Here is a 14,186-nt window from a genome sequence, read left to right on the forward strand (position 1 = left end):
ATCTTAGGTTAACAGGCAAATACTCGAAATTTTGTAAATCCTATATTACAATTAAGGGAAAGCTCAAAGGCCAGAAAGCTATCACCGGGTGGCTCTGGAAGAAAATAATAGACATCAAATCCTGGAAATAGTTGTGACTCCAGATCTTAGAGGCTAAGTGAGGAACCCAGAATAACTCCTCCTAATTTTAATTAATTTCCAAGGGAAAAACATCAAAGGCCTAATGTGACTAAGAGAAGATTGAAAAAGTTATAGACTACGTCAGTGTTTTAATGCTAAGTGACTATGACAGTGATGATTCTATCAAAACTGACTTCAGGAGGTGCTTGAATGTCAGTTTGTATTCTGCGTGTTGCTTCCTTTGCCAGACTGCAAGATAGTTGAGGATATGGCTTAAATATGTTTAATCTTCAAGTTATGTCAATAAACCTGTTTTGGAACAAGGCCAGTATAAGCTAATTTTTTTCTTTTTGTAATCTTATACAATTTATAGTACAACAATTTGCCCATACAGTGAAGTGCCTTTTATGTGGTTGATTAGGTGTTAAAGCCATCATTTAAGGTAAAAATGGCATATTATCAGAAATATCCTTGAAAATTCCTAAAATTGCCAGTAAATAACCCTGTATAGTCCTGTGTATGTTAAAGTTTATGTATACTGATGGCTATATATAAAGGAGCACATTTGTAAAACATAATTTTACAGTCTTTCTAATGTACTCCTATAATATACTTATACACTGTGTGATATACTATTATACAATTATAAATATAATATTTCTAATATACTGTGTAATAATACTTTTACTTGGCAGCTTACAGTAGCATAGTTAATTAACTACACAAATAATTGAATTCACAGAATTTAAATGGGCATAAATTATAACTCCACTGTAGTCAGTACTCTATAGTTATCAAACTTGACTGTCTCCCTTCAATAAGATCGTAGAGCATAGAGTTGGTGGTTAAGAGTGAAGATTCTGCAGCCAGGCTAGCCAGGTTAGAGTCTCAGCTGCACCGCTTACTAGCTGGGTGATCACAGCCAAGTTATTTAACTTTTCTAGGCCTCAGTTTCCTCATGTGTAAAATGGGGATAATTATAGTACCTCTGCATAGAGTTATGAGGATTAAATAGGGTGATAGAGAGAAAGCACTTAGAACAGTGGCATGTGGTATGTGCTTATGTTACGTAGTCACAAGAACTAAGAAAGCCCATAAACCAAGCACTTTCTCTGTGACACTGAATCAAAAAGTTAATAGCTTTATAGTGTACCCTGAGGTTATTTCAGAATATTTTTTTCAGCTTTGCTTTTTTATCTATTTAACTCGATCTTACATTTTCACTCTTCTTCCTCATTGTAGAAAATATGAGAAGTAAAGGACAAAACAGTGGGGGTAGGGGTATATAATCCTACTGCTATCTTTGCTTACATTTGCTATATTTCCCTCCAGTCTTTTCTGTGTTTCTTTCCATAGTTAATTTTATGTTTTATATTCTCATTTTCTTCTTAGTATTAGCAGTTATCTCCCATGGCAATTAAGTTTGTGATAATGAATTAAATTGTGAGTTACTTGGGGGAAGGGACTCTGTTGTCACCTTTGACATCTCTCCAGTGCCTTCACTTTGCACATAATAGTAAGCTTACTGATTTGAATTGGACAATTTTTGACTGTGATTCGTAAAGAGCAGCATGGTTGTTCCTAGTCAGCAAATGCATTAATACACCCTGCATTTACTGAGAATTTTTTCTGGTTAAAGTTACCTTCTAGGTTTATGAGATCTTGTTCTCAAGAAATTTACAGTCACATAAGCACATGAATAAAAGAATTGTTAGAAAATCAGTTGAGAGGATTATTCAGTTCCTTTTTTTCCGCTTGGTATTTTGGAGTAGGATAAGAGTTTCGAATCCATCTTTTAATTGGATTCCACGTTTCAAGCACGGTGAAATTATGTATTAATTCTTATAACAGATTCTACAAAAAGCTTCAAATAAAGATTTGATTAAGCTTAAACTATGAAAAGAACAGTGCAACTTTTAGCTCATGAATTCTTTTCATTTACAGAGTGACTAACTAGAAAAGTATGCTAATTAAAATTTTATTTCTCTTTCTCAGGCTGTCTTGATTGACATGGAGGAAGGGGTAGTAAATGAAATTCTGCAGGGACCATTGAGGGATGTATTTGATAGCAAGCAGCTCATCACAGATATTTCTGGCTCGGGGAATAATTGGTGAGAATATGCTGAACATAAAAATTGAATGTCATCTGAAAAAAATGAGCAATTCTTCTTTCATTCTAACAGGTCCTGCTGACATGAAAGCAAGGAGTAACTTGCCATACCTAACTCGAGGCCTTTCAGCCCATCTTCTTTTCCTTGATAAATGATGGTGTTTCACAGTGCTCAGCAGCTACCTGTATCCTAGTTCTTTCCCACTTTTTTTAAAGAAAAAGATGAATCATGAAAAATTGATTTGCTAATCTTGCATAATAATAAATAGCAATGAGAGTTTTAAGTATTTTATCAACTGTTCTCTTACCTATTTTATCTGACTCTACCAAGTTTTTCAGTTGGTCAGATTTAATAGAATTGATAGAAAGATGCAAGCCAGACCAGTGTCCCAGCATCAAGCTTAGCCGGAGGCTGTGTTGGGCCCTTAAATATATAATGGTCTCTTCTCCTGATTGGGAAAAATGCTCCAACAATGATCATTTAAAAATTTACATTGAGACTGTTTTTGCTGTTTTTTAAAAATTAAGTAGCTTCTTATTTGCAAATCTAATATTCATTATTTTAACTGTTTGCAGCCAATCCCTGGAGTTCAGAATGTCTAGTGATGCATAATTGTACTAAAGTATGAATTTGAATCTTATGTTCTGGGAGACTCATTTGGGGAGAACCAGACACTTAATAAGTGACCCTGTCTGGTCACCCAACTGGCTTTTCTCTAATTGCTGTATTACTTATTCTGTAACTTTTGAGTTACACCTGACTGCGTGTGTGGCAAAATCATTCTTATATTTTAATTCATCATAGTGATACTTGCAGATTTGGTCAAAAGTCTTGCAGAGCCCATCAATATCAGTTTTCTACTGTGTGCCATATCATCTAGTAATAACATGTTTTTCTCATATTTTAAACCAAAATAGGTTAGTTCAAAATTTTTTAATGTCTACTTGACCACATTCTGCTTTTTAATATGTAAAATTCACTGCAATCAGAGTTTACTTTAAATGGAGATGAGAAAAAACTATGTAACTAAAATCTTGTTTTGTTGTAATTGTACCTTACAGAAAAATAAGAGAAGATAAATTTAGAAAACCATAGTTTAATATCCATTGATAATGAGCTATCTTATCAGGATATTTGAGGATTATAGATATATAATGTTTGTTAAATTTTCTACATAGTATTTTTGGGATATCAGGATATGATTTATTGATATGAAACAAAAATCGAATTTACTTAATTACAGTAAAAATACTTTTTAAAGCTTTTCTGTAATCTTTTTATTTAGAACAGAAGTGATAAAATTAAATGCAAAGATTTTTTTTAATCTATATGCTTATTTTCAGGGCCGTGGGTCACAAAGTTTTTGGCAGTCGTTATCAAGAACAGATTTTAGAGAAACTGAGAAAGTCAGCAGAGCACTGTGATAGTTTGCAGTGTTTTTTTATAATACATTCCATGGGAGGAGGTAAAGTTACTCACTCATTTGCCTATAACAATATGAAAGTGCAAGTGGGAATTCATTCTTCAAACATAAGTCTTGTTTTCAGGCCTGTGCTTGATAAAGATAGAACTATTAAGAGTGTGTTTATGAATGTATGTACATAACTGCTTTTTATTGTAAATTTTTGCCAAATGGTGTTGCTAATTTTTTTTATTTAAGCCCTTTTAAGAGTCAGCAGAACTGAGTCTGAAAATTTTTTCTTCTACCTTTAGTTTCTTTTACAAAATTTCAGTACATATGAGCTTTTGGAAATGCTGACTTTCCCCTAAGAGTTTGCTTGTGCATTCCCATGTCCTAACTAAAGCTAAGTATTTCTGGCATGTTCACATATATGCTTGCTAAAGAATATCAGTACCCTTTCTTTAACCACTTTCAAACCTTTCTTTTCTCCAAGGAGTGAAAAAAGTAAAAGAGATCTTTTCAGTCAACTCCTTTAAATCATTCCTTCCTAGGTAGTTAATCACCTTGACCTAGAATAAATGATCTGCATTGCTTTCTTTCCCCAGGGAAGCCTGTACCTTGCAAAGTATTGTGCTCCCCTGTTCCATGAAATAGGAACAGATCATAATTTGCTAATTTCAAAATAGGATTAGCCAATTTTAAAAGAAAAATTTACCACACTTTCTTCCTCCAAGCTGAGATTAAGATTTTATACTCAGCAAGTTATATACAATATATTTTTATACATATGTATTATTCAGTATGATAGCATTTTAAAGTTCAAGTTATAATTACTATGTAACCATGCCTTTAGAAGACCATCATAATCATTTAAGAAACAAATTTTCTTTGTACTAGTATAATTAACCTGCAAGTTTGATTAAGTTTTCAAAAGAAAACCATTTGATTTATAGTTCATTATGATGCCTTTTTTTAATCCCTATATTACTCAACATCTCAGAAGAATGTACTTTATTCATAATTCACTGAAAATGGCAAATATAATTTAAATAATGAAGGTCTCCTTTCACATCTAATCCCTAGTCCCTCTCTTCACAGGTAATCACATTTGCAGTGTTTTTATGTCTATCCTTCCAGATATTTTCTATGCCTATTAAAAATGGGTGTGTATATTTTTACATAAACCAGATCATGCACTACATAGTATTCTGTAATTTTTTCACTTTATAGCTTTCCCAAACGTCTTTCAATATCAGCTATGTCTCATAGAATTCAGTTTTGTGAATTTATAATAATTTTTAAAGTTACTTCCTCATTGATGGATGTTAAGTTGTTTATGGTGTTTATGGTGTTCACAGTCCCCAGTGAACATCTGGTACATACTTCTAGTGTTCATTTGTGCCACTGTAGCTGTAGGCAATATCCCCGAAAGGAAAGTGAGACCAAAGAATATATACATTTTAAATTTTGATCAGTATTACTAATATACCTTCCTACATTATTGCACCTATCCATCTTATTAGCAACAATGTATAAAAGTTTCCATTTCCCCACACTGTCACCAACACTGAGTATTACAAGACATAAATCTATCTCGTATGTTCCAAATTATATTGTTTTAATTTGCATTTCTTAGAAGAAAGGTTGAGCATCTTCACATCTATTTGCCATTTGATTTATTATGAGTTACATATTTAGACCCTTTGCCCATTTTTTATTGCATTATTCATATTTTTCTGGTTGTTGATTTGGGAGACTTCTTTATTAAAGAAATTTAGTCCTTCATCATATGTGTTGAAGATTTTTTCTTAGTTTTCATTTTTATTTTATTTATGTGTTTTTTAAATAAGAGAAATTTTGTTTATTTTTAATGGAATCAAAAATGTCTTTTCTATAATGGCTCTGGTTTTTTATAGTGCTTGGAAAGTCCTTCTCATTAAAGATTAACCAAAAAAATCTCCCTTTCTTTCGTCTAGTATTTTTAACATCATAGCCTTTTAATATTTATCTGCGTGGGTTACAGCATTGGCTTTTAAACTTTTTTTAACCAGAAGAACAAGAAATACATTTTATATCACAGCCCAAAACACATACACAAACTGAAACAAAAGATTCAGAAAACGTTGCTTAACCTACACTGCATGTGACACATTAATATTTCTACTGTTTCATTTAAGAAAACAAAACACTGGTCCTAATCGAATAAATTAGTTTCATAGCCCCTAATGGTTCACAATGCATAGTTTGAAAAACACCAGGTTAAAGGATTCCAATTTTCTCTCTCTCATTTTAAGTTCTTAAAAATTTCTGGATTTATATAAATGTAACTCTATGTGTTACAAAGTTATCTTAATGAGATTCCTAGAGCTTCTGCTTTTTAATAGTAAATAAGTTTCATATTTGAAAATTTTGTAAGTTCAAGATGCTCGTGCTTAATTTTAAACAGTTTTAGCTCGGTGTTTAAGTTGCTTAATGTCATGATAGTGTTCTTCATCATTAAGATTGTATATATACTACACCAAAGATGTCAAGATAGTTTTTTTTAAGTTGCTTAATATCAAGTATAGACTGAATACTGTCTTCAGTTGAATTTTTCACTCTTCAGTCATTTCTTTTGGCATCGTGTAGATATAACTTAGATGTGAAAAGAGTGAAATATAAAAAGCTCTCCCAACCTGGTGGTCAGAGCTAGAGATGGAATTGAGGACTTGAAGCCTTACAACCCATGTTGTCTTCATTTCCTTATCTGAAATTAGATAATGTAAAATCACAGGAATAAATTGAAAATTAGAAGTCTTCAATATGTATTTCTACAAATACATCATAAAATTCCAGGTTCCTAACAATTATATTCTGAACCATTTGTGCTGTTTCCTTTTTGAAATTTTAATCCTCAGGAACAGGATCTGGACTTGGCACATATCTTTTAAAGGTGCTTGAGGATGAATTCCCAGAAGTATACAGATTTGTGACTTCAATTTATCCTTCGGGTGAGGATGATGTCATAACCTCACCTTATAATAGCATCTTGGCAATGAAGGAACTTAATGAGCATGCAGACTGTGTGTTGCCCATTGACAACCAAGTAAGAAATGACATCGTAATTTATGGACATATTTTGTATACATTTGATCTTGTGTTATGCTTATATGTTTATGTGAAATATTCTCTTCACATCTCAGCCTTCTGGTCTAAGAGAAAAAAATAACTTGAATTGTTTTTCTTTCTCTTCTTTCCTTCCTGGTAGAATGCCATCTATGACCACTCTTCTTAATAGCTTCTCTCCCAATATTTTTCCCTTAAAAGTCTTTATTTGACATCATTAGCAAAATTGACCTCATGGTGAATTCTGGAAAGTTGGGTACAACTATAAAGCCCAAGAGTCTGGTTACTTCAAGTGCTGGGACTTTTAAAAAGCGGCAGAAGCCCTTTGATGCAATGAACAACATTGTGGCAAATTTGCTGCTCAACCTAACAAGGTAATCCTGTTTATGGTCTACCTAAGGACAGTTTAACAGTTCACTGTGCTTTTGATGTTGTTTTGCAGTAGCATTTTTTAGTTATTCTAAGTTGTAGGAGGTTCTTTTGTTTTTATTTTATTTTGTCTAATGTTTTCAGATCTTGGAGTGATAGACCAGAATTTTAATTTCTGTGGCTCCAAAGCAGCATTTCCCTAGGTACATTCTGTGGAATATTAATAGAGGTTAAATGATAAAATATTTTATGGTAGATACACTTGAGAAACACAGACAAAAATAAACATTTTTTTGCTGTACAATGTCTTAATCTTTTAAACCAGCTAATCTATACCTCCTCATTAGCTTGTCCAAAATATTTCCTTAACTTTGATCTAAAAGATTGTTTTGCAATTATTATATCCCAAATTATAGAGTGTATTAAGCAGACCCTTGATGAATTTAGTAAAGTTTATAGAATAATTAAGTAATTATGAACTTACATGTGTTTAACTCAATCTAAAGTCTCTTTTAAGTAAGATATTTTTATATATGTAATGAGCAACTGTAATAGTGTGTGGATTACACTTTAGATAATCCAGAAATAAGAACTACTATAGATGTGTTATATTTTAATTATCTTTATACAGGATGTTCATGATTCTAAATTTCACTGATACAGAAAAAAAAGATATATTCTCTACTGAAGAGCAGGGTATGAAAGGATTTAAGAAAATGCTGCTAAATAAATCAAGCTACATTCAAAGTGTAGAATTTTAAAATTAAATTTTTTTCTCTTGCTTTAATGTTAACTTTTTAGCTCTGCAAGGTTTGAAGGATCCCTTAATATGGACCTTAATGAAATCAGCATGAATTTAGTTCCTTTTCCTCAACTGCATTATCTTGTGTCAAGCTTAACACCTCTGTATACACTGGCAGATGTTAACATTCCTCCTCGAAGGTAAGATGTAGTAACTTTATTCTAATTACTTGAGAATTTGAATTATTTAAAAAGAAAATTTTTAAGAGAAAAGTTTATAACAACTAGATTTCTTCATATCATTTTCTTTGTGAGAAGTATGTAAGATACAGTTGATGACAGCCACTTTTCCATTATATGAATGCTAATTAGAAGTCATTGTTTAAAAATGTCAATATTAAACTATTTGAAATTAAATCTAATAAGTAAATTTTTAAGCTTATGAAAATTAATAAAGACATAATTTTTACTGAAGTAGATTTAAGGGCTTTGAAGTCTGACAGACTTGAGTCTGAATCCTAATTCTATCACTTACTAGCTACAGGACCTTGGCAGGTGACAACTTTTCTTTTAGTTTTTCTCATCTGTAAAAGTGAGAGTCAGAGGGCTGGCCCCGTGGCTTAGCGGTTAAGTGTGCACACTCCGCTACTGGTGGCCCGGGTTCAGATCCCAGGCGCGCACCGACGCACTGCTTGTCCGGCCATGCTGAGGCCGCATCCCACATACAGCAACTAGAAGGAAGTGCAACTATGACATACAACTATCTACTGGGGCTTTGGGGAAAACAAGGAGGAGGATTGGCAATAGACGTTAGCTCAGAGCTGGTCTTCCTCAGCAAAAGGAGGAGGATTAGCATGGATGTTAGCTCAGGGCTGATCTTCCTCACAAAAAAAAAAAAAAGTGAGAGTCCGAGTACCCACCTCATACACTTGTTGGGTATATTAAATAAGAGTACCTTTTAAAGCTCTTATCACAGCCCAGCACCATAGAAGGCTTGCATATGTTATTCTGTATGGTAGCTATTATATGTCATTTCCAGAACACCTTGTTTTGTAACTGTGTGTCATTTTTAAGCATAAAACTTACATCAGTTTACTTAACAAAAAATGTAATTGAAAGATACTCTTGGCATATATAGTGATGATGAGCTTGAAAAGTTCACACTAGCATTCACAGTTGACTGAAGGAAAAGGTCCCGTCAATCTCTGTAAGAGGAAAGTATGTAAATGATAAAGTAAAAAGTGAATTAAACATTTTTTATAGTTTAAGTTTGGGCAAGATAACAGTTCTACACTGTGGGAATTTCACAGTGATACCGATTAACTTTTATTTGTGCCAAAAGCAGATAACCAATTATGCCAGCTAATAGATAGGACTCTCTTTCTGTGTGGGATGCTGCTGCCCTTAACAAGTTAAACAAGTTGCACTGTATGTGGAACATGATAATCATTCATTAAATGTTCAGCCCAGCATATTAAAAATTAGTATATTTAAGTAAAATGTACACCTTTAATGAGGACACAGAATGTAAATTAGTGCTAAAGTATTTATTGTACAATAGTGATAATCCAGACATTTTTATATTTAAAGTTAATTCTTAAAAAATAAAGACATGGGGGGCCGGCCCAGTGGCGCAGCAGTTAAGCGCGCATGCTCCGCTTCGGTGGCCTGGGGTTCGCAGGTCTGGATCCCCAGCACACACCGATACACTGCTTGTTAAGCCATGCTGTGGCGGCATCCCATATAAAGTAGAGGAAGATGGGCACGGATGTTAGCCCAGGGCCAGTCTTCCTCAGCAAAGCAGAGGAGGATTGGCATCAGATGTTAGCTCAGGGCTAGTCCTCACAAAAAAAAAAATGAAGACATGGAATTTCTAATTAAGTTCAGCATAAAGACTTGCTCCTTCAACCTGAATATTTCAAAACAGTTAAACTTCTTTTAATCCTGCTTGGTATATTTCGATAAAAATAATACTGTGTCAACATTTTTTATTTATTTAATCATAACTTGTTTGTGAAGGTTTGTTTTTAATTAAACTGTGGTAGTGAAAATCTATAAGGAACTGTTAAAATGTTAGACTCTTAAGGAACTTGTCACGTTCTTTTTGTCTTTGAAGGGGTTTTTTCCCTTTTTTTTTCTTGTTGCTTCTGCTGTACTATAGATATTTCAAAGGCTGCTATATCAGCATATGAACACGTTTATCCTTGAATAAATAATAAATTGTTTTAAAATTGTACTATTAAAAGGCATATTTTTAAAACTCTTTAATTTCTTAGTAGTAGTTTCCAAACAAGTGAGAATGGTTTTGGTTGTGCCTTATATTAATAACTGTCAGTTCTGAAACTAGTCCATTTTTATCAAATGAAAATAATAAGCACATATGAGAGTGTCTATATGTTTCTTGTTGAAATTCCATATTTCTAATGTAAATAAAGATAAGGATCCCAATAATTATAAATAGCTCCTTACTAGTTTTTATATTTGGTGACAAAAGATAAATCAAGAATCAGTTTGCCCACTTGTTGTGTAGTGGTTCTTAACCTTTTCTGGATTTCATTGACTCCATACATGGCCACAAGCACATACACACCAATATTTTGAACACAGTAGCAGAGGATTCATGAATCCGCCAAAGCTCACCATCCCCTAAGGGAGTCCTCTATCCTTCCTGCTCTAGGATAATCAGGATAGAATGTGAGCTCCACTAGAGTAGGAAATTGTTGTTGTTCACTTCTGGGTCTCTTGCACTTGCCTGGCCCATAGTAAGTGTTTAGTAAATATCTGCTGAATGAATAGGCAGCGTAGTGTGATTCCTGCAGCTCTTCCCAGACATTCTGCAGATTCAGCACACACAGCTCTGGCTAGAGTTAGCTAAGGAGCCTAATCATATGTGTTGAGTTAAGTGGGATTGAAGAACCAGACTGGGGCCATATTAAGGACCTAGGAGGCTGTGTATTGTTAGATGCAAACTTTGTCAGTCACCTTTATCTTCCTCTCTTTAACTGAAAGATAAAGGAATGAAGTTAAAAGACTTCTTTCACTTAAAAGTCTCCCTTTTCAGGACCACTACTGAAAGTTTCGTCTTTTATAGGAGAGCCTAACATTGTGCTTTGATAGTTTCCTCTTAATTATTCCTAACTATATTTATGATATATTTTACAGAAACAAAGTAATCTTAATGTTTTATTTAGGCTTTTAATTAGTTTTGATAGTTCTGATACTATACAGTAGATAGGCATACTGAACTAAGTAATAATGACACAAGTTTCAGAAATCAGTACTACATAGAGCTCACGAATGATATAGTCAACATTTTGTAGCTACCTGAAATCACCAATATATTGCAGAAGCTTTTTATTCCAAAAAAAAAGATATTGCGTGATTTCCTCCCTTCTCATCAAGATTGCTTTGAGAAAATGATAGCTGAGATTTAGAATATATTTGAGTGTGATGTTTATTTACCTATAGATGACTATCTTTTCATTTTAAAGTTATACGTAGAAGAAAGATGTAATAAACAGTGACTCTTTCATTGTTCTAGGTTGGATCAGATGTTTTCAGATGCCTTTAGTAAAGATCACCAGCTAATTCGAGCTGACCCCAAACATAGTCTCTACCTCGCCTGTGCCCTCATGGTTAGAGGAAATGTACAGATTTCAGATCTTCGCAGAAATATTGAAAGGTTTGATTGTATATGTTTCAAGATAATTTATGTGTACTACTTGCAACAGTGTAGCGTAGTATTAAGACAGCCTCTCTTCAAGTGCTAGCGTTGCCACTTAACTAAAGTCTGACCTTAAGCAAGCTCCTTAACCTCTCTGAGCCTTATCTTCCTCAAATGTAAAATAAGAATAATAATAGTACAAAATTGTTATTTATGAGTAGTAAATGATATATGAGATGTTTTATTTTTCTGAAAGTGTTCAGAAAATTTAACTTATTGTTTTTATTACCACCATTACGCTGCTTTTAAAGTTTATGTTTTACTATTTATTGACAGTCTATTTTTAGAACTGCTCTATTGAATTACAAAGTAAGGAAAATTATAATACCTTTATTTCTTTATATCCCCAGATTTTTAATGTTAAGCAACGTGTTTCTAGCTTTTTGAATTACTATCACAGCCAAACTAATGTCTTCCTACTAAATGTCCCTTAGTTCACTGTCAGACTGTGCAATGATACTGCTAATAGTAAAAAATAGATAACTTGCATTATAAACTAAGCAATTAGAGTTGTACCATCAGTAATATTGTAGTTTAACTGATGTGGGCTGCCACAATGTGGCAGACATTTTTAGTGCCTTAATTCTTACCTTTGAATTTTTGTATCTCAGATTGAAACCTTCTCTACAGTTTGTCTCGTGGAATCAAGAAGGCTGGAAGACCAGCCTGTGTTCAGTACCTCCTGTGGGCCATTCTCATTCATTATTAGCTTTAGCAAATAACACATGCGTGAAGCCTACCTTCATGGAACTGAGAGAGAGATTCATGAGGCTCTACAAGAAAAAGGTAATTATCCGTACAGCTTTGTAACTATACGTGTTTATTTTGGCTGTTGACGATGTATTCTCAAGAATTACACTATTAAAATCAGAGGTGATCCTGTCTGCTGTATTTGTTGTACTGATTATAACTGGAGAGGCTTACTTTGATGGTCTAAATGAGAAATCGCATGAGTTTATAGGATTTGAGTTTTCATTTCTCTTGTAAAGCTGAGTGAACTATCTTAATAAAGAATATTTACGTTATAGGACAGTAATATGTATTAGATTTCCTAAAAATGATCAACAGTATCCAGTTTTTTTTATTTATAGGCTCATCTTCATCACTATCTACAAATTGAAGGGATGGAGGAAAGCTGTTTCACAGAAGCTGAGTCATCTTTATCAGCACTCATACAGGAATATAACCAACTGGATGCCACAAAAAGCATGCCTGTGGAAGATTTACCAAGACTAAGCATAGCTGTGTAAAAAAGAAACCCAGAAAATACAACTTTTGCTTTTTCTTAATTTCACATTGCTTTTTGTCACCTTACCTTTCTGTTTCAGAGTTTTTGTGATTCAGAAAGCCCAGTTTGTGTTTTTCTTATTAGGAAGTATTTTTGTCTAAAAGGATGGTTTCCATTTAATCACAATTTGTTGAGGATACCAGTGTGTGAAATTAGTGAAGTACTAGTGCCTTAACTTCAAACATTTGTCTTCAGAAATTTCCCCTGTTTGAAAATTGGTAGAACAGAGTTCTTCAACATTTTACTTTACTTATAGTCTCATATTTAGGCATTTATACAATGATAATCGTGTCTTCAGTAAAAATCTTGTACAGATATATTGTTATATTTATTTATAATTTATGTTTTCATATTCTGTTTAAATTCTCCTGATTCTTTAAAAGTAAGTAAGGGAGTAGAAGGACACATTATGAATATTTCTTTGTAATATCCACTATCTTTAGGGATAGGTTTTATTATAACTGTTAAGGAGGTTTTTCTTCTTTGGGTAACCACTTGTTTGTGCTCAAAAGAATCACAATTTACATTTATTTTAAATGTATTTGTACTAAATTATTTTTAAACATAATGCTTTTTTTTCAAAACAGTTGATTTTGTAATAATAAATGTCCATAGTTTCAAACAGTGCTACTTGTTGTCATTGTTTTGCTTGTCACCATTTCTACAAGCGAACAGAACATTACTAAGCTTGATATCTTCCAGACTTTGAATAAATGGCTATAATAGTCTAGTGAAAGTGTTACAATTACTACAATCTCCAATTTTAATCTTTAACATTAATTTATCTTTAATCACAATTTATATTTCAAATCCATAGTTGGATTTATCATTTAAGGAAGTAATTTTTAGGAGCAATTTATTTTCAAGCCAAAATAATCTGTTGTGTGCTTTCTTTAGTGTTAGGTTTTTTAAGTTTCTTTCCTTTTCAAAGTAAGGATACTGCTCTTGGTCTTTATCTTGGAAATTTAATTTTTTACAATATTTAGTATAAAAGCTTTTAGATTACAGTTGTCAACAGTGGCCAAAGAGTTCCATTTTCTCCTTCCAAAAGAAACCTGAATAAACTGATATTGAGGGTAAGGCAATGGAAATTATAAATATATTTAAAGTTTAATCTTATTCCTATTTAAGACTTAATCTAGAATCTTCTCACCTTATAATGATTATCATCTGATGGGAGCCTAGGCTACATTGTCAAAGTACAAATAAAGTTTTAAAAATTTAATGTGCTTTTTACACATCTTCAACAAAGGATTCCAAATTATTTTAGAATAAAATGTTTTCTTGTAAATTGTGTAATTTTTCCATTATATATGGAATACGTAG

The 14,186-nt window shown here is 32.8% G+C and overlaps 1 protein-coding gene across 8 annotated transcripts in view; it reads left to right on the forward strand.

The window, feature by feature from the left end:
- Positions 1-14,186, forward strand: part of TUBE1 (tubulin epsilon 1) — a 28,010-nt gene that overhangs the window by 4,989 nt on the left and 8,835 nt on the right. For 7 of the 8 annotated variants that reach the window (XR_009223538.1, XR_009223537.1, XR_009223539.1 and 4 more), the window contains 8 exons: positions 2,116-2,231; positions 3,575-3,696; positions 6,531-6,718; positions 6,940-7,112; positions 7,909-8,049; positions 11,390-11,530; positions 12,184-12,358; positions 12,664-13,242. Coding sequence is in view for 1 of the 8 variants with exons in the window: in XM_058566432.1 (XP_058422415.1) it covers positions 2,116-2,231; positions 3,575-3,696; positions 6,531-6,718; positions 6,940-7,112; positions 7,909-8,049; positions 11,390-11,530; positions 12,184-12,358; positions 12,664-12,822 (1,215 nt within the window). In the remaining 7 variants the exon portion in view is untranslated. Of the gene's footprint in view, positions 1-2,115; positions 2,232-3,574; positions 3,697-6,530; positions 6,719-6,939; positions 7,113-7,908; positions 8,050-11,389; positions 11,531-12,183; positions 12,359-12,663; positions 13,488-14,186 lie in introns of those variants that run through there. The other variant, XM_058566432.1, reaches the window with a different exon arrangement.

Source organism: Diceros bicornis, chromosome 23, assembly GCF_020826845.1.
Source record: "Diceros bicornis minor isolate mBicDic1 chromosome 23, mDicBic1.mat.cur, whole genome shotgun sequence".
Lineage (NCBI taxonomy): Eukaryota > Metazoa > Chordata > Mammalia > Perissodactyla > Rhinocerotidae > Diceros > Diceros bicornis.